The sequence below is a fragment of the Rhodamnia argentea genome, chromosome 11 (assembly GCF_020921035.1).
Source record: "Rhodamnia argentea isolate NSW1041297 chromosome 11, ASM2092103v1, whole genome shotgun sequence".
In the NCBI taxonomy this organism is placed as follows: Eukaryota; Viridiplantae; Streptophyta; class Magnoliopsida; order Myrtales; family Myrtaceae; genus Rhodamnia; species Rhodamnia argentea.
Genome location: NC_063160.1, coordinates 3794740 through 3814458, shown reverse-complemented (window position 1 = coordinate 3814458; position 19719 = coordinate 3794740). Strand labels below are relative to the sequence as shown.

Genomic DNA, 19719 nt, shown 5'->3' with positions numbered 1-19719 from the left:
ACAGAGCTAGGAGGCTTGTGGAAATCAACTACCGTTCTTTCGATCAAGTGTGAGGATTAATGCAAGGGAACATTTGGGAACCAATTTAAATCCAAGTTCTCCCGTGAAAAATTGATGGATTCGGTGACATTGTTCGGTACATCAATTGATTTTGAAATATTTTGTGCGAAAAATTTAAAAATGATCAATTAAGTGCCAACATTTTTTTAGATCAATTTAGTGCCAAAACTATTTAGTAAGACACATTGGCAGCCGAAATCAATTAAGTGATTGCTATGGCACTTAAATAATTACTTTAAAAGTTTTGGCACCAAATAAAGTATCTTATAATAGATATAACACTAATACTATCAAACGGTTGGGTTTGGTTGAGTTTGGATCGTGTCATAAATGATCCGAGCCAAATTGACCCATTAACCCATTTATGATCCATTTATGCACAATACAAATTTCTCGACCCATACTTGACAGGACCCATATAACTAAAATATTCATATTTAATCAAATCTAAGAAAAGTTACTTCCTATACATTTTTGATAAAATTATATTGCTAAATCATTGTGGACAATTTAATGATTTATAAAAAAAATATTTTTTTTAACTTTTTTATGATCTAAAAATCTGAAATTTTTGCTTTTATTTCTTTCAAAAAACTAATTTTTTTCCTTTTTTTTCTAAGACCAACAAGGATCACCGGTGACCTCACCGAGGACAAGCAAGGGTAGCCCTAGCCGGTTGCTAGCGGTGAGAGTCGGTAGGCGCCCTCGCCATCTTCGTAGGGAGAAAAAAATAAGAGAAGGAAGAAAAAGAATAATAAAAACTGTTAAAGAGTTGTAAATGGGTTTAAAGACATCTCATTAACTCAAGTAATAACCTTGATAAGCTAAATAGGCACACGTCGCCCTCGCTAATTGTTGGTGACTGTTGTGGCCCTCCCTAGGTTTGGACGAAGGCTTCGCGACTCTCACCTGGTTTGGGTAAGGACTTTGCAACCCTTGCCTAGTGTCGGTGAGGGTCGGCCAGCCCTCGCCCGTGACCGGCATTATAGGAAAAACAAGTAAGAGAAAGAAAAAAAGAAAAGAGAAATAAATTATAGAAACTATTAAAAAGTTGTAAATGGGTTTAAAGACATGTAATTGACTCGGATAATAACCTTGATAAGCTAAATGGGCACATGCACTTAGGTTTATAATTCCAACCCGTTGGCAATCCATTTATTAAAACTTAATTAATCCATATGTAATCCATCTAGTTGAATTTGGGTTAGAAATGAATTTTCAACTAATTTTTACATCTCCACTTGCAAGGTAAGCTATTACACGACTTCTCTCGTCCAAATAGCATATACTCTTTGTCGGTAATCGTAATGCCTCACAAGCACTAATGCATGAATTTCAGGAAAATGACTAAAAAAGTCTTGAACCTATTGAATTGGTGTAATTTAGTCATAAACATTTTGCATTTGTGTTAATTGATTCCATTTGGCCAATCTTCGAAGGAAAACGTAGATGCCATCCATCCCACGCGATGTGATCAATGCTGATGTAGACATTTTTAAATTTTTTTAAAAAATCAAATTTATAAATATTTATTTATTTCTTTTTTTCCTAGCCGGCCACTAAGTGAGGGCAGCCTCGTCCAGCGTCGTCCTTGGAGACGAGGCGGTGATGGCATTAGGCAAAGCCATCACGGCCTCGCTAGTCGCGACCGCCTCGCCGATGCTGGGTGAGGTGGCCCTTGCCCGCCAAAATGAAAAGGAAACAAAGAAAGAAAAGAATCATTTTTTTAAAAAAATATTAAAAATTGTCTACATTACATAGGACGGTTAGCGTCCACGTCGCCTATTTTCGATCACAATTAGCCAAATGGACTCGGTTGGCACAAATGCAAAAGTTTAGGAACTAAGGTTGCACAATTGAAAGGTTTAGTGCTGAATTGCTACTAATACAATAGATTGAAGACTTTTTTGGTACTTTTCTCCATAAATTTCACATTATAGCTGCACTCCTGAAAATAAAGGGATGGTATGAGATGGTCTTAGATAGATCATTGATGCATCAAAAAATCCGAGAAAACATTATGAACTAGATGTTTCTCTTTCGAAGATGCAGAAATATTCATCAACTCGTGAATCAAACAATTATGTTCGTAGATCTCGGTGATGTTTCGTTTGTTTCATAAAAAATGAATGATTTGAAAAATAGCTTCCTAAAAATAATCTCTCGAAATGATTAATCAATTGAAAAATATTTGGATTGACAATAGCTATTTACAACTGAATAATTTCATGGACGATGAAAATATTTTTTGTTTATTTATTTTATAAATTAATATTTTCAAATCATTCATTTTCCATAAAACAAACGGAACATTTTACGTACAAATGTCAGCATGAACATATGAAGTACAAATGCTTCTCGGCCAAATCCAAAGCATACAAGCATTAGGGCAAGCAGAAATCAACTCCAGCTTATGTGATAGACATAGACAAATAAAGCCAGCGAAGACATTAAACTCAATCCAATCTAGACTCGGACGTTCATTTATGCGACTCGGGAATTTCATCGAACAAGTCGTAGGCATGGAACTCTCTCTCTCTCTCTCTCTCTCTCTCTCTCTCGGTTAAACATGAATCTGAACTGGAATTGGGGTAATCGAGGCAAATCCAGAGTATCGACCAAAGCAAGTTCAGAGAATCACAAATGCGAACGACATCACGAGGTGAACTAAATGCTGAAGCAGGAAATCTACACATCAAACGAGATTGAGAATGAACATGCTCGATAGATGCATCGAGAGCATTGATCATGATTAAGTGGCAATTGCAAACAAATTGAGCACAAACACGACGAGGATCCGAGCGGGCGAATTAGGAAAGAACAAGTACAGAGCAATCCGAACAGAGGAGGCCTACGAGAAGAAGCCTCTGGAAATCCGGCGGACTGAAGGCGATCGAGAGACAGGAGGAAGCCTTTGGAAATCCAGGGAAAAGACCGGGAACCAAACATGGAAACCGAGAAGAGAGAAGACTTAGCTTTCATTCTCGCCGTCACATTCAAGCGATGTAGAGGTTGAAGCGATACATCCAAGCCCGATCGAACACCATTTTATTGCTTTTGTACCCTGCGGGAGGTTCCATTGGCTCCGGGTATTGGTTTATATGGTTGCAAGGAACCGACATATTTACAGACAAAAGTATTCGGTTATTGGGGACGGAGCCACAGAAGCTTTGAGAATTCAAGAGAAGGTCAGAGCAAGATAGTACATTCTAAAATAACCATTACTCGGATATCTTTGCCTTGGGCCTATATGACATGACCAATCAATAGAAATATTCCAACACCTTGTTCATACTTAAGCTTTTTTGGTACAAAATGAGCCTCCAAAAACTCCCACATGATGAAAAAAAGTAAAAGGTCCCGAGAAGAAAATGATCTCTTGGCGGATGGGTAATCATTGAAGTAGCTATTTATGATACTATCCAACTTGCCATAAGGTAATTTTAATGTGACTGATTGCCCCCATCCGTCAGTGGAAACACCACTTCCCATGCTTTCATGGAGTGGTGGAGCTTGAATAACAGCTCCGGGCTCTCTAGTTCGGAAACAGGCTAGAACAGAGGGCTTGTGTTGCGGCCGCAAGACGAGGCTTACAACGGCAATTAGCAATATTTTTTTTTGGTCGAAGATTAGCGATATTAATTCAGAGGTCAAGACCAATAAGCTGACATGAACTGGATTAATGAGCTGCGAGCTGGGTTGCGCGAAATGGGCCCAAGGGAACTAAATGTTGTTTATTGCTTCCTTTTTCAAGAGATAAGTGCTTTACAAATCCTAAAACTTTTTCACTTAAGTGTAATTGAGTCTTAAAATATTCAAAACGTGCAATCAAATCCTAAAACTTATTATAAAAGTGCAATTAAATCCTAAAACTTTCAAAAAATGCAATTAAGTCTTAAAACTTGTCAAATTGATAGAATTTAAGTCATGAAACTTCTTAGCATTTTCCTTTTGTGTAGTTGGACGAAGTTAATGGAAAGACTTTATTGCATCAACTTAACAAGTTCTAGGACTTCAGTCTTAAAATTCTCAAAAGGTACAATCGAATTCTAAAACTTGTCACAAAGGTGCAACCGAATCCTAAAGCTTTTAAGTGCAATTAAGTCCTAAAACTTGTCAAATTGGTGCAATTATTTCTTGAAAACTTGTTAGCATTTTTTGTTTGTTAAGTTGGACGGAGTTAATAGAAAGATTTGATTGTACCAACTTGACAAGTTTTAGGACATAATTGCACTTTTTGAAAGTTTTAGGACTCAATTTTAATTTCGTGAAAAATTATTGGACTTCCAATATAGTTATCCCTTTTCTAATTACATACTAACAATTTATTAACTACTTCAGTACAAAAAGCTGTACTCGGCTTATCGGCAAAAAATTCAGGAGTGGAAGTTCCTAATTGCCTTCTCAACAGCGTCTCCTCTCATCAAACTAGCTCTAACCACTATAACCCGTTATTTGACCCCTATGCCAATCCCAATCTTGTGCACATCGGTCACCAACTTGTTATAGAACTGCTCAGAAGATGCCGGCCAGGTAATTATAGGCGCCCCGGCACTTATTCCTTCCGGCGTCGAGCTCTGCCTGTAATGGGTCCAAACCGTCCGACCGATATGTGCTTGACGATCTGGAATTGGGGTACCCATCCTCTTATGATCAAGCCCTTGAAACCTTCCGGTAGCTGATCATCGTTTCCGTTTCGCTCTTCCTTCTTGCCCTTCCTCACAACCCTTATGAAGGTCTGTTCAGAAGCTTCAAGTCCTGATGCAATCTCCATAAGCTGATGAAAAATGTAGCTAGCCTCGCTGTCGAAACACTTGTGAATGACATAATTGGGGTGCCTTGGAGTCTAACCAGGTCGAGCATTCGTGCTCGGCTATAGATACCAACATGCCATGCCTTCCTGCCTGAGACATTCCTATAACAAGCTGTTAACAAAGCTCTTTTAGCTCCGATTCACATGCTTGCCCGAACGACTTGGTGAAATCTGTTTCACCTTCTTTGTTTAGGACAATCTGCGAGTTGATGCCTAGTCATCTTTTTCTCCCCAGGGAGGTCAGGCACAAGAAGATAAAACTGTCTTGTGGCGTTCATATAGGCCGTGGCTTCATAAGGGCAAATGGAGAATATACTTAGACCTTCAAAAACTATCCGAAGATGACTTGGATGCTGATATTTAGACCAGAGCACTTGATTCTCTCAAATTGTTTCGAGCAAAGAGTAAGGCTGCTGTTATGGTTAGTGATATAACCTAGAGGGATGAATAGGTTATCTAATCAAATCTAATAAAAAATTTCACGGAATAAATAGAGTCAATTAATATATGCAGGAACGGGGTTGAAATAAGCAAGAATAAATTGCTAATTTCGAGTCCGGTGCTTCAATCAAATAATTAAAATAACACGTAGATGGATAAAGATAGATGCACGCAGATATATATAGTGATTCGGCTTATACCAAGCCTAAGTCCACCTTCTCAGACTAGTAGCCACTAACAATGTTGGATTGCACTAGTAATTTTTTGAGTTGCTTCTACCCAAAATTGGTAGATCACACTAAAATGTTACTCGCACTAGTACGACACTTGTACGATTCTTAAAAGATTTACAATCACTGTATAACTCTTAGGAAGTGACTAAATTGATCACGTTAGATTTCACTAATTACTCTTCTCTTTGAGTCGTTACAGTTGTAACTTGGGTTGCTTCTACCCAAAATGGTCTTCATAAAAGGTTTCTCTTATTTTTCAACCAACAATGTCCCGCGATCTCATTTGAATCACCATTCACCTTGGAGCTACGTTGCCAAAATCTCATAGGGGGTTCGCTCTTGATCATTTTAAATTTCCACAAACATTACTATTTCCACAACCTAAGAGATACTCTGATTTGATAGTTCATGTATTCAGATCTACTGAATTGGAAGTAAATAAGACATGAGTAAACTAGAATCCATTTTTATGATGAGGTTAACCAACAACAGGTTAATCGGAGACTGGTGAGAAATCTTAATAATCTCGCGAATCGGGTAAGATGTAAGTGGAAACATAGTCACCTATATATAGCGAGAATGAAATTGCTTGCACATGATGGAATATATGGAATCAAGCAAATGCTATGCATGTAATCCTCTCTTTTCCACGTTATTCTAAAAATACGCTATGACGCGTGGACTCGTGGACCACATCCACCGGCCCATAATAGGCTGGAGAGACCTAATCCATTCACCAACAAGTCCTACGGAGTTCGGGCACTGGAAATCAATTTAACCCGACCCGTTGTCGTCCCCAACCCGAGTCGTTAGGGCTTTTTTGCTTTTTGGTGAAGCGGTGCACTTTTTAATCTTTTTTTTTCCTTTTGGCCTGTGCGCTTTTCAACTGTATCACGAGAATGTCGAGATCCGGTCGATCCATTGGGATATGTTCTTCATGACGTACGCATCCCCGTCGAAATCTCTCTTTTGTTCTCCATGCACAGTCTCTTGCACGTTTATTATATGACTCAAGTTCAACTGAAAAAGTTCTACTTGTACATTAGCATTGAATTCTTACCTAGAAAAGGAAAACATAATGAAGGAAATACTATTAAAGTGGACGACACTGCCATCATCTCCTGTTTACTGAAAGCCAAGAATTTTTAGATGAATACAAGAGAGGTTAGTAATAGCCACAGATTAGTACCATATATTGAAAAATCGCAGCCGGTGTTTATCTTTTATCTTTTGCTCAATTGAGTACCTACTCTGTTGTTTTTTTTTTCCCCCAATCAAATAGCTTAAATTTTAGAATGCGGACCAATGCAAGGGTACCCTTAAAGTTGCGGACAGAAGATTCTATCGTGGGCGCGAGCGCCTTTTGTTAGTTATGTTAATTGTTCATATAGATTCCCCAAACACTGATGAATATTGCTATAGAAAATATTGGCCTGTGAAAATGAACCACAAATACTGAGATTTTCACTAGAGTGGTTTCTGCTAGTTCTTAAATTAGCTATCCCTTAAATATCATTGTTTTTTTTTCCCGCATACTCTACCAATTTTCGATTGTTACCAATATAATAGCAACATTAATACAATTATTCTGACTTAAACGCATCTATGTGATAATTATATAAAACATGGAATAATAGGTAAAAATCTGCTGTGATAATAACTATGTTGACTTGATAATGCATAATTACCTTGTTAAATTTGTTGACGATTTAATAGTTACCATTTGGTCACTATTTGGTATTTTTAACTAATTTTTCCCAAATTCAATATAATTTGCAATGTACTCAGTATCTCAATTACTAGTTATTTTAATATGCACAAAATTGGTGCACAATTATTATTTCAATCATAATGTCGGTTAAGCTTAAATGAAAATCATAAATTAGTTATTAAATAATAGAAAAAACCTATGTATTTGTAATATCTTGATAATGTATTTATGCGATATTACACTCAGGATTGGCCACTAAGTGATAATTACTATAGCGAAAATATATTTATTTTAACATAACCACAGGTCATGTGCTTATATTTTATTGACAATCATAAATAAATAATTAATGAAAAGTAAATGTTTGTTTTGTAGTAAAAATTACATAAACTCGTCATAATCATGGTTGTCTACTCAAGTACTAACCGTTGTATTCCATCTAATTCGAATTTTAGGAGTATTTTGAGAATTCTTATACTTTCCCCGCTCATTTCGTATGTCATTCATGAAACCAAATAACGTAACCGTTATCAAAATTACAACCTCATTTCATTGTTGCAAACCAAATCGGCTGAAATAGTTTTCCGAGAATCAATTTGGTAAGAAGCCTCATTTTTTTGGGGGGGCGCGGGGAGGGGGGGTCAAAAGAAACCTCATTTCATTGATGCAAATTTGGAGATGTACCGTAGGGGAGGTGACGTTCATAGTGTCGCTAATTGAACGCCTGAAAATGCAACACCCGTGAGGCCGTGACCTTCCCTCACTTCCTCACGAACTCAAACACCCAAAAGTCGATGAGCCATTTCGCATATAAAGAGCTCATTCCCCAATCAAATATCCCTCACTACACGACACAGGACTCTTCATTTGTAATTCAGTCGCTTGCTTAACAACACCGACGGAAAAGAATGGTTGGCTATGTCGATCGAAGCACTGGTGATGGCGGGCGTTGACCACGGGAAATCTGGCATCAAATCGCAGGATTTCAATACGGAACACGAGCCGCCGCCTCTGCATCTCCTGGAAGAAGACGACGCATCGAACTCTGTCGGCGATGCATGGGATTATCGCCAGAGGAGGAATTCAGGGATCGATGAAGATTGGCGGATGAAGTTGAAGATGCTCGGATGGGCCAAACATGTTGCTTCCATGCATGAAATCGCACTTGAGCTCAAAAGGAAAGAGGGTCGATTTAGATAAAGATTTGTGTCTCTCTTTAGATAATTTTGGAGGGTGTCTTCACGGGCTTCTGTCGCCATGTAAAAACCTCTGTGTTTGACTTTTCAATCTATGCTTTTGAAGGCTTATGTTGGAATCGCCATCGTTATGCTCTTTGATTTGCTTGGTGTTAGATTGCGCTCATATAACTGAAATTTGTAATGGGATCGATCACTGTATTCTGGGCATGGTCTGCTAAAAAGAATTACTTGTATGAGACAAATTTAAACTGTAGATATAGATTAAGTTCGAAATCTTACTGTTAAATCTGTTAATCTTTCATTTAACTAGCAAAAAAGGGGAGGTCCGTCCGGGGCATAGTCTGACCTCCACAGGTGCCGATTGGCTTCCAGCGACTTTGGGGAATGACTAGGGTTGAAGGACAACGACTAGCGGTGGTCGGCGGGCTGCGGAGGGACGTCAAAGCCGCTGCAATAGCTGCGGGGCTTGGCCGACCAAAAACAGGGGACGACGGTTTGTGAGGGCTGTTCGCGGCGGTTTGACGGGGAACGGGTGGCGAGATGAGGTCGAGAGGGTTGTGGGGAGGGCGTTGGATGGTGATGCGGCGGCTGGTGGTGGTTCGGGGCGATGACAAGAGCTGTCGAAGCTCGAACAGCTCAGTGACGCCAAAACAAAGTAGGAGGGCGCCAGGGCTGTTTCGGGTCTGGCGGCGGTTCCCAGTGGCCGGCGACTACGAGGTGGCGGCGAGCAGTGGCGGATGGACGTGGTGGTGGTGCAAAATGAAGAAGAAAGGAGGAGAAGAGGCTTCGGTTCAGCTGGGGGGGGTGTTCGTGCAAGTAACAGGGGAGGGGGAGGGATTTGCCGAGAGAGAGAGAGAGAGAGAGAGAGAGAGTTGACTGGTTTGACTGGTATGTGGGGGAATTTCTGGCAAGTGGGGCCCTCAAGATATTTTAAATATCTTGTCTTCTAGTGTATTATTGGAGGGCAAATTGTTAATTCAATAATTCGGGACTGAACGGATTTTTGGCTCGATTGACGGAGAATAAAATTTGGATTTTTACGGGCTAGGCTCGGTTCGGAAAAAGGCTTAGGCGCGAGGATTAAAAATCCTAAGTCGCGGTGACTATGATTTCGAGACCCAATCGAAATCGAACGACATTTCGGGAATCGTCCAAAATTCATCCCTTAATTCCTTACGATCCAAAATTTTACTAACTGGAATTCAATAATAATTATTCCTTTTATTGAATTCGGACAAATTACTGATTTCGAATTTCCAAGACGTCACAACTCTCCCCACCTTAGGAAATTTCGTCCCCGAAATTGCAGTACAGTCACGACTATTCAAAAAGATACGAATAGCTACTCTTCATAACTTCCTCGTTCTCCCAAGTAGCACCTTCAGTTCTATGGTATTGCCAAACCACCTTAACTAGCGGAATCGTCTTGCTCCGGAGCACTTGCTCTTTCCTATCCATAATCCCGACCGGACGCTTCACGTACGCAGCTCGCTCATCTAGCTCTATTTCTTCATAACTTGGCATATGAGCAAGGTCCGATTCATACTTTCTTAGCATCGATACGTGGAATACATTATGCACTTCAGCCGGTATTGGCGGCAATGCTAGGCGATAAGCCAAATTTTCTATTCGCTCCAAGATTTCGAAAGGCCAAACATACCTAGGGTTCAACTTTTCTTTCTTGCCAAAACGAGATGTCCCTCTCATAGGCGACACCTTCAGAAAAACATGATCATCTACTTGGAATTCTAGAGGTCTACGCCTCCTATTGGCGTAACTCTTCTGACGGTTTTGAGCTGTCCTTAGTCCGTCTCCGATGACTTTGACAGCTTTCATAGACTGTTCCACCAACTCGGGACCAGTGATTTTCCTTTCATCTACTTGTCCCAACAGATTGGCTTTCGACACGCTCTACCATACAATGCTTCAAATGGCGCCATCTTAATACTCTGCTGAAAACAATTGTTGTAGGCGAATTCAACTAAATGCAATTGCTCCTCCCAACTACCTTTGAAATCCAAGACACATGCTCTCAACATATCCTCTAGTGTTTGAATAGTCCTTTCAGATTGGCCATCTATTTGCGAGTGATAAGCCATACTAAACTGCAGCTTCGTTCCTAAAGCAATCTACAAACTCTTCCAAAATGTGGCAAGAAACTTGGGATCACGATCCCAAGTGATCATAACCGGTACTCCATGCAGCCTCACGATATGCCTCACATACGAATTTGCATATTTGTCTAAGGCGAAGTTTTTTCTTACAAGAATGAAGTGCACCGACTTCGAAAATCTGTCTACCACAACACATATTGAATCGTGTCCTCTCTGACTTCTTGGCAATCCCATCGCGAAGTCTATCATGATATGCTCCCATTTCCACTCCGGGATCTCCAAAGGCTGCAGCAGTCCTCCGGGTTTACAGAGCTGCACCTTAACCCGCTAACAAGTCAAACACTTAGCCACATACTTGGCTATATCTACCTTCATACCATTCCACCACTAATGTCGCTTTAAATTCCGATACATCTTTGTACTTTCGGGGTGGATACCAAACTGCTACGATGTTCCTCCGATAAGATACCCTCCCTTAGACTTTCATTGACCGGTACAACTAGACGTCCTTTAAACTTCAGTATCCCATCCTCGGCCACTTGAAAATCAACCCTTCGTTTAGCCGAGTCCTCTTGAAGGATCTTCCGAATAGTGGGGTCCGTCAACTGCAAGGTCTTAATTCTAGTCCGCACTTCCGGCTCAATTCTCAACATAGCCACAAGACTTGATAGACAACTTATCTCCAACTTAAAGTCCGAGTCTCTCACTTGCTCAAGCAAACACCATTCATTCACATGTAATAGAGCAATCGCTGATTTTCTACTCGGGACATCCGCAACCTTATTTGCCTTACCCGGATGATACGTAATCTCACAATCATAATCCTTGAGTAGCTCCATCCATCGATGCTGCCTTATGTTCAACTCTTTCTGAGAGAACGGGTACTTCAGACTCTGATGATCGGTATACACCTGAAAACTTTCTCCGATCAGATAATGCCTCCAGATTTTTAGGGCAAACATGACCGCAGCCAACTCCAGGTCGTGCGTCGGATAATTCAACTCATGGGGTTTCAACTAGTGAGATGCATACGCTACTACCCTTTCATGTTGCATCAGAACACAACCTAGGCCTCTGCGAGAAGCGTCATTATAGATCTCGAATCCTCCAGGACCGGATAGAATTGTCAACACGGGAGTCGTAGTCGCCTTATGCTTAAGCTTTTGAAAACTATGCTCGCACTTGTCTGTCCATTCATACTTCACATCCTTCTTCAACAGCTTAGTCATAGGCGAGGCTATAGCGAAGAACTTCTCCACGAATTGTCTATAATAGCCTACCAAACCCAAAAAGCTTCGATCTCGGGCCACTGTCGTTGGTCTTGGCTAGTCCATGACTACCTCAATCTTAGACGGATCCACCGCAATTCCCTCGCCCAAAACTACGTGGCCTAAAAACGCCACACGAGCCAACCAAAACTCATATTTACTGAGCTCGGGCTATCTTTTGTACAATGGGTTTTTGCATTGTTTTACGGTGTTCACTTGTTGGCTGACCAACTAAAATCTCTTGTTTCCAAAACATACAAGATGTTTGAAGAAAGAATAATGTTGAGGATGATCACACATTTTCAATATGTAATGTGTATGGAGAGGGCTCAAGTTATCTTTTGTACAATAGGTTTTTGCACTGTTTTTCGGTGTTGAGTTGTTGGCTAACCAACTGAAATCTCTAGTTTCCAACACTTTTTTCCTTTTCATTTTCATAGGAAGGTCACATTGAACACGAGATTATGAATGTAATCTGAACTAATTGACAAGTGATTATCATCAATTGAACGATTTTGCTTCGATTTGACACTCAAATGATCGAAAAAAAAAAGTTATGGCACTCAAGTGAGCATTGTACACAAGTAATGTTATTCCATGTGTCCTTACGACGACGTAAAAGTGGACAACTTTTCTAATCATACGTAGCACGCATAATTTTTGGCCACCACAATCTTTAATAGGTTTGGCCAAATTTTTAAGTTATACGGGCTCAATCTAATCAAAGCTAAACCCCCCCTCCCCGCACCCCAACCCCAACCCCAACCCCAACCCCCCCCTAGGGGCCGCGCGCCCCTGACTCCATTAACTTTAGTCCAATCTAATTTATGTGGGCTTAACAAAAAGTGCTCCTAATATGTAGAAGCAAACTAAGAATATTTTTTTTGTTAGGGAATGAGATGAATTCCTAAATTTTTTTATGTAACAGATGACTACATGAGTCGTCAAAGTTTAGTGCCGATAACAGAAATTGGTCGTGACTTCGGCTCGTCGAGTCGCAAAGGTCTTGGCCATGTCCATCATGGGATTATGTGGCGTTGAATCATTAATGGCAGAAAGAAAACGTGCAGTTGGCTTCTTTCATTCTCAAAAGGAAAAGCATTTTTGATGGCCCTTTTTCTATCTCCTCCTTAGGGTTTTCTCCTCTTCCTCTCCTATTCACCCATCCATCTTCTTCGATCTCCACTGAGGGGCGGGTTTGAGTTAATCTCTCCATCCCTTCTCCTTTATTTTTCTTTGGCTCATTTTGGTTATCTATTTTCTTTTTCTTGCTTTCCTCCCATTTTGGAGAGCTTTTTTCTTATGATCCACTCTAGATCTAGAAGCTTCTCTCTCCCGTTTCTGAGAGATTTTTACTCCGATCTAGTCTATATTTGAGATTTTTGCGTGTATGGTTTCTGGATTTCGCTCCCCTCAAATTTCGTTGGTGTACAAGTCATACTCCAAAAGAGATGAGACGAGTTTCGTGAGGTTTTTGCTCTCAAATGTGTCAGATCTGTGGGGAGAAGTGTCAAAAAACTCATAAACCTTTTGCATTGGTGTCAATTTAGTCATAAACCTTTTATTGGTGCTAATTTAGTCATAAACATTCTGTATTGTTGCCAATTTAGTCCTAAATCTTTTATATTTATACCAATTGAGTTAATCCGGCCAATTTTGACCTAAAATCACCGACATAAACATCGGTTGTCTTACATGTCATGACTAGCACTAATTTGGATATTTTTTAAATATTTTTTTAACATTTTAAATAGTTTTTAAAGCATTTTTTTTTTGTTTTTTTTCAAAATTATTTTAAAAAATTATTTAAAATATAAAAAAAATATTTAAAAAATATCCACGTTAGTGCCAACAGTGCCATATAGGATAATTGACGTCTATGCCAGTAATTTCCAATCAAAATTGGCCGAATTAACTCAATTGACATAAATACAAAATTTTTAGGACTAAATTGGCATTATTGTAAATGGTTTATGACTAAATTAGCACCAATAACAGGTTTAGGACTGAATTGGCACCAATGCAAAAGGTTTAGGACTGAATTGGTACAAAAAAAAGTTTAAGACTGAACCGGCACTAATGCAATATGTTTAGGACTTTTTTGACACTTTTCCTCATATCCGTGTTCGTTCAATCTTTGTTGCTCTGAATGGCAATGAAATTCTCCGACCCCTTCATATTGAAAGTACCTCATTCTATGAACATCACATGTTAAACTTCCCATTGTGTCGAATTTTGACGTACAAAATTGTTGACTTGAAATCCAAATTGTTGATTTGTTTTGGGTAGAAATACCTTTAAACCCAACTATGTATAAGGGAAATTACCACGAGGACCTAACGAATTACTACATCTCCATCTTTTCTCTAAAATTGTTGCCAAGTGCCTTGTTGCATACATAGCACAACATCAGTTGTGCAACAGCCAAATATATTATCGACATTTGACGATCCATGAGGTACATTAGAGTTCATGATCATGTATACTTTTCCTATGACCTCAAAAGAAATGTCACATCCTACACATTGAATATTCACAACTCCTAGAATAAATTCCATGAGAAAGAAACAGCAAATTCAGCATTTTTCTCTACGGACAAACCACAAACACAAACTGAGAATGGAAGATTTCTGTTTCTTCAGTTCTATTCTCCAAGACCAAGAATTCAAGATTGGTTGCTTCAGGTCATGAATCAGATCTTCTTGTCGTGAGCCAATCTCTGCAGTCTGAGCTCCTGAAGCAGAGCTCCCAAATCAGACCAAGAGGACCCACCTTCTTCCACAGCCCCTCTTCCCATCTCTGCAAGTGCTTTCGCCCTCCTCCTCAGTTCCTCTGCTTCCCCGCCCACCAGGACTCTCTTCACTGCCTCCTCCACTCTCTCGCTCTTCACGCTGTCCCCAATCAACCTCACCCACTGCTTCACCCCGATGTCAACCCCGATCTTGAGCACCCGGGTCACAAACTTCTCGTTGAAGAATTGCTCTGCTGCGACCGGCCAAGTCACCATTGGCACGCCGGCTGTCACCGCCTCCAGGGTCGAGTTCCACCCACAATGTGTCACGAAACCCCCGATCGCATCGTGATCAAGAATCAGCACCTGAGGAGCCCAGCCCCTGATGATGAGGCCCTTGTTTCGGATTCTTGATTCGTAACCATCAGGCAACCACTCTTCTTTGCCTTCTTCCACATTCGGGTCCTTCTTCACCACCCAGATAAATTGTTGCCCTGATGCTTCTAGTCCGACTGCGATCTCATGAAGCTGAGCAGCATTGAAGTTCGCCATGCTTCCAAAGCAAATGTAGATCACTGAGTTGGGTTGCTTCGAGTCGAGCCATTTGAGGCACTCGTGCTGGTCAATGGATGCTTGGCTGCCCCTGTGTGCTTTGTCCTCAGTCTCGTTATTGCACAATGAGAGCGGGCCGACGGACCAGGTTCGTCTCCCTAGGAATGTCCTGTAATGGTCAGCGTAAGCCGGCTCGAGCTCGTAGAAGCTATTCATGACGACTCCAAAGCTCCTCTTCTCCGATTCCTTCACCTCCTTGATGAACTTGGTGAACTCAGTCTCTTCCCTGAGAAAGTCCGGCAACTGCATCCTGGACATTGTGATTTCTCCGGGGAAGTTGGGGATGACGAAGTGCTCTGAATCGCATGACACCTTCTTTTGAGGCTCATAGAGCCTGACACATTCCATGCCTGCAACGGAGAAGGCACTTGTCCCGTGGAAAACGAGCCTAGGGATGCCGCACTTGGCCGCGATCTCAGTTGTCCAGGGAAAGAAAGTGTCCGAGATTAGACAATCGGGGGCAAGTTTCTGTATCAGCAGCTCGAGCTGTTGGTCCAGCATCATGACGGCTCTCATGAATTGCTTGCGCATTTCCGGAGCAGTGATCTTGTTCAGATCGTCACTGTCTTCTGGCAAGCCGACCTCTTTCAAGGGCAGCGTCACCGTGACGACATCGATGTCGAATCCTAAATCCTTGGGCCTCGCGATGGATTTCAAGAAGGTGGGCTCGTCATGGGGGGTGGCGATGAGGGTGGACTTGCAGCCTCTGATGGCGAAGAGCTTGGCCATGTCGAGCATCGGGATCATGTGGCCCGGAGTCATGAAAGGGAAGAAGAAAATGTGAAGCTGGTGGCCTTTGCTACCCATTTGGCCTCTCGGGAGAGTTTCTGCTGCAGGAACGGATTCAGGAATGGTGCTGGTGAAGCACAAGAAAGGTTGGGTGGTCATGCCGCTGATTTTTGAAAGCTGAGGTTTGTTTTTAGGATTCCAAACCTAGGACAAATATATAAGGAGGGCTTGGGAATAAAGAATTCCTGATTTGTTGACCAGTTTCCGTGTTTGTCAAGGACTTTGGGAGTGCAAAAGAGAACAAACAAAAAAAAAGGCTACGTCTAGAAATGAGGCTATTGATTTTACTTACTTGTGGAGTTCTGCAGATACGTCATGCATGACCAATTGCGAAAGGTTGGAGGAGGTTCATTACTTTCTGTGCAAGGAAAGGTGACCTTGGAGGCTTGGACAAACCAATACGGGGTCAGTCAAAGCTTCAAACATTCTCGAGTCTCCTTCGGACTGCAGTGGGAAAAGCCCGGCGTCTTTGCCCCAATTGTTACATGAGGCTCGTTTCGGTGACGAGATTTCCCAAATCATTATTTATTTTTTCTGGTCAAAAAACCATTATTTAAGTGCTACGGCTTTTGAAAAATCTATCACACAAATGACTGCGAGGACTTTAAGGGTGCGTATGGTAACGCTCCAGAAAAAGTATTTATGTTCCCAAAGTGTTCCTGAAACACTTTGGGAACAGAAACGCGTATGGTAAAAAAGTGTTCCCAAAGTGTTCCGGGAACACTTTTCAGAAACGGGAACACTTTTGGAGTAGAAACGAGAAACAAAAAATACTTGTTTCTTTGTTCCCGGAACACTTTTTATCAAAGCTTTTGAACACATTTTATAACGCAAGAGGAACATTTTTTGCAACCCTCTATTCCCGGACTACTCCTTCACACTCTCAAAGACAACGACTTCTTATCAAAGCTTTTGAACATATTTTTTTTTTATAGTTACCAAACGCGTTTCTGTTCCCAAAAATCGTAGCCGGGAACAGAAACAGAAAAAAGTGTTTTTGTTCCAAAAGTTGTTCCGGGAACAGAAACGTTACCATACGCACCCTAATTTGCCCAAAAATCTGACCTGGCTCGCCAGAGTCGCTTAAATGGGCGTTTTTGAGAAGTTTTCTTTTTTTTTTCAACTAATGAGGCCGTTTACAAAGTTTTGTGATTGAATTGATTATATGTAAAGTTTTTTGCTCTAAAATTTATAGAACTGCAATTCGCAAAAGTACGACGTGAGTCAAAAGCAAAAATCATAAAGCAAATAATCCAACAAGGCAAAATCATGAAGCAAACATTCTCTCCAAATAATTTTGTTTAAAATCACGAAAATCCATTTGTTTTCCTAAAAAAAAAATGATAAGTAAGTAAAATTTTCTCACCTCCCTTATCCCTTGCATTTGTGTCTTCTCTGACCTTGCTCTCAAAGAGCAACAGAGCTAGGAGGCTTGTGGAAATCAACTATCGTTCTTTTGATCAGTTGTGAGGCTTAATGCAAGGGAACATTTGGGAACCAATTTAACTCCAAGTTCTCCCGTGAAAAATTGATGGATTCGGTGACATTGTTCGGTACATCAATTGATTTTGAAATATTTTGTGCGAAAACTTTAAAAATGATTAGTTGAGTGCCAAAAATTTATGAGATCAATTTAGTGCCAAAACTATTTAGTAAGATATATTGGCAGCCGGAATCAATTAAGTGACTGCTATGGCACTTAAATAATTACTTTGAAAGTTTTGGCACCAAATTAAGTATCTTATAATAGATATAACATTGATACTATCAAACGGTTGGGTCCGGTCAAGTTTGGATTGTGTCATAAATGATCCGAGCCAAATTGACCCATTAACCCATTTATGATCCATTTATGCGCGGTGCAAATTTCTCGACTCATACTTGACCCGACCCATATTACTGAAACATTCATATTTAATCCAATATAAGAAAACTTACTTTCTATACATTTTTGATAAAATTATATTGCTAAATCATTGTGGACAATTTAATGATTTATAAAAAAAATCTCTGTTTTTTTTAAACTTTTTTATAATTTAAAAAAAATCTGAAATATTTCCTTTTATTTCTTTCAAAAAACTAATTTTTTTTCTTTTTTTCTTCTAAGACTAGCGAGGATCACCGGTGACCTCACCGGAGACAAGCAAGGGCAGCCCTAGCTGGTTGTTGGCGGTGAGGGTCGACATGCCCCCTCGCCGTCTTCGTAGGGAGAACAAATAAGAGAAAGAAGAAAAAGAAAATAATAAAAAATGTTAAAGAGTTATAAATGGGTTTAAAGACATCTCATTGACTCAAATAATAACCTTGATAAGCTAAATGGGCAAATGTCGCCCTACCAGTTGTTGGTGACTGTCGCTGCCCTCGCTAGGTTTGGGCAAAGGCTTCATTACTCTCACCTGGTTTGGGTAAGGACTTCGCAACCCTTGCCTGGTGTTAGTGAGGGTCGGCTAGCCCTCGCCTGCGACCGGCATTATAGGAAAAAAAAGTAAGAGAAAGAAAAAAAGAAAAGAGAAATAAATAATAGAAACTGTTAAAGAGTTGTAAATGGGTTTAAAGACATCTCAAATAATAACCTTGATAACCTAAATGAGCACATGCACTTAGGTTTATAATTCCAACCCGTTAGCAATCCATTTATTAAAACTTAATTAATCCATATGTAATCCATCTCGTTGAATTTGGGTTAGAAATGAATTTTCCACTCATTTTTACATCTCCACTTGCAAGGTAAGCTATTACGCGACTTCTCTCGTCCAAATAGCATCTACTCTTCGACGGTAATCGTAATGCCTCACAGGCACTAACGCATGAATTTCAGGAAAAGTACTAAAAAAGTCTTGAACCTATTGAATTGTTGTAATTTAGTCATAAACCTTTTGTATTTGTGCTAATTGATTCCATTTGGCCAATCTTCGAAGGAAAACGTAGATGTCATCCATCCCACGTGCTATGATCAAAGCTGATGTAGACATTGTTAATTTTTTTTAAAAAATCAAATTTATAAATGTTTCTTTTTTCCTTTTTTTTTCCTAGCCTGCCACTAAGCGAGGGCCGCCTCGTCCATCATTGCCCTTGGAGACGAGGCCGTGATGGCATTAGGCAAGGCCATCGCAACCTCGCCGGTCGCGACCGCCTCGCCGATCTTGGGCAAGGTGGCCCTCTCCCGCCAAAATGAAAAGGAAAAAAAGAAAGAAAATAATCATTTTTTTAAAAAAATATTAAAAATTGTTCACGTTACATAGGACGGTTGGTGTCCACGTTAACAATTTTTGGTCAAAATTGGCCAAATGAACTTAATTTGCACAAATGCAAAAGTTTAGGAACTAAGGTCGCACAATTGAAAGGTTTAGTGCTGAATTGCCACTAATGCAATAGATTGAAGAATTTTTTGGTACTTTTCTCCATAAATTTCACATTACAGCTGTACTCTCGAAATAAAGGGATGGTATGAGATGGTCTTAGATAGATCATCGACGCATCGAAAAAACTGAGAAAACATTTTGAACTGGATGTTTCTCTTTCGAAGATGCAAAAATATTCATCAACTAGTGAATCAAACAATTATGTTCGTAAATCTCGGTGATGTTCCGTTTGTTTCATAAAAAATGAACGATTTGAAAAATAATGTTCTAAAAATAATCTCTCGAAATGATTAGTCCATTGAAAAATATTTGGATTGACAATAGCTATTTATGACTGAATAATTTCATGGACGATGGAAATATTTTTTTGTTTATTTATTTTATAA

General features: G+C 40.1%; 1 protein-coding gene across 1 annotated transcript; it reads right to left on the bottom strand.

The window, feature by feature from the left end:
- Positions 1–14358: 14358 nt before the first annotated feature.
- LOC115732243 (scopoletin glucosyltransferase-like) lies at positions 14359–16129 on the bottom strand. The gene has a single exon (XM_030662897.2). The coding sequence runs from the start codon at positions 16068–16070 to the stop codon at positions 14532–14534; it is 1539 nt and encodes a 512-aa protein (XP_030518757.2). The 5' UTR covers positions 16071–16129; the 3' UTR covers positions 14359–14531.
- Between the last annotated feature and the right edge of the window lie 3590 nt (positions 16130–19719).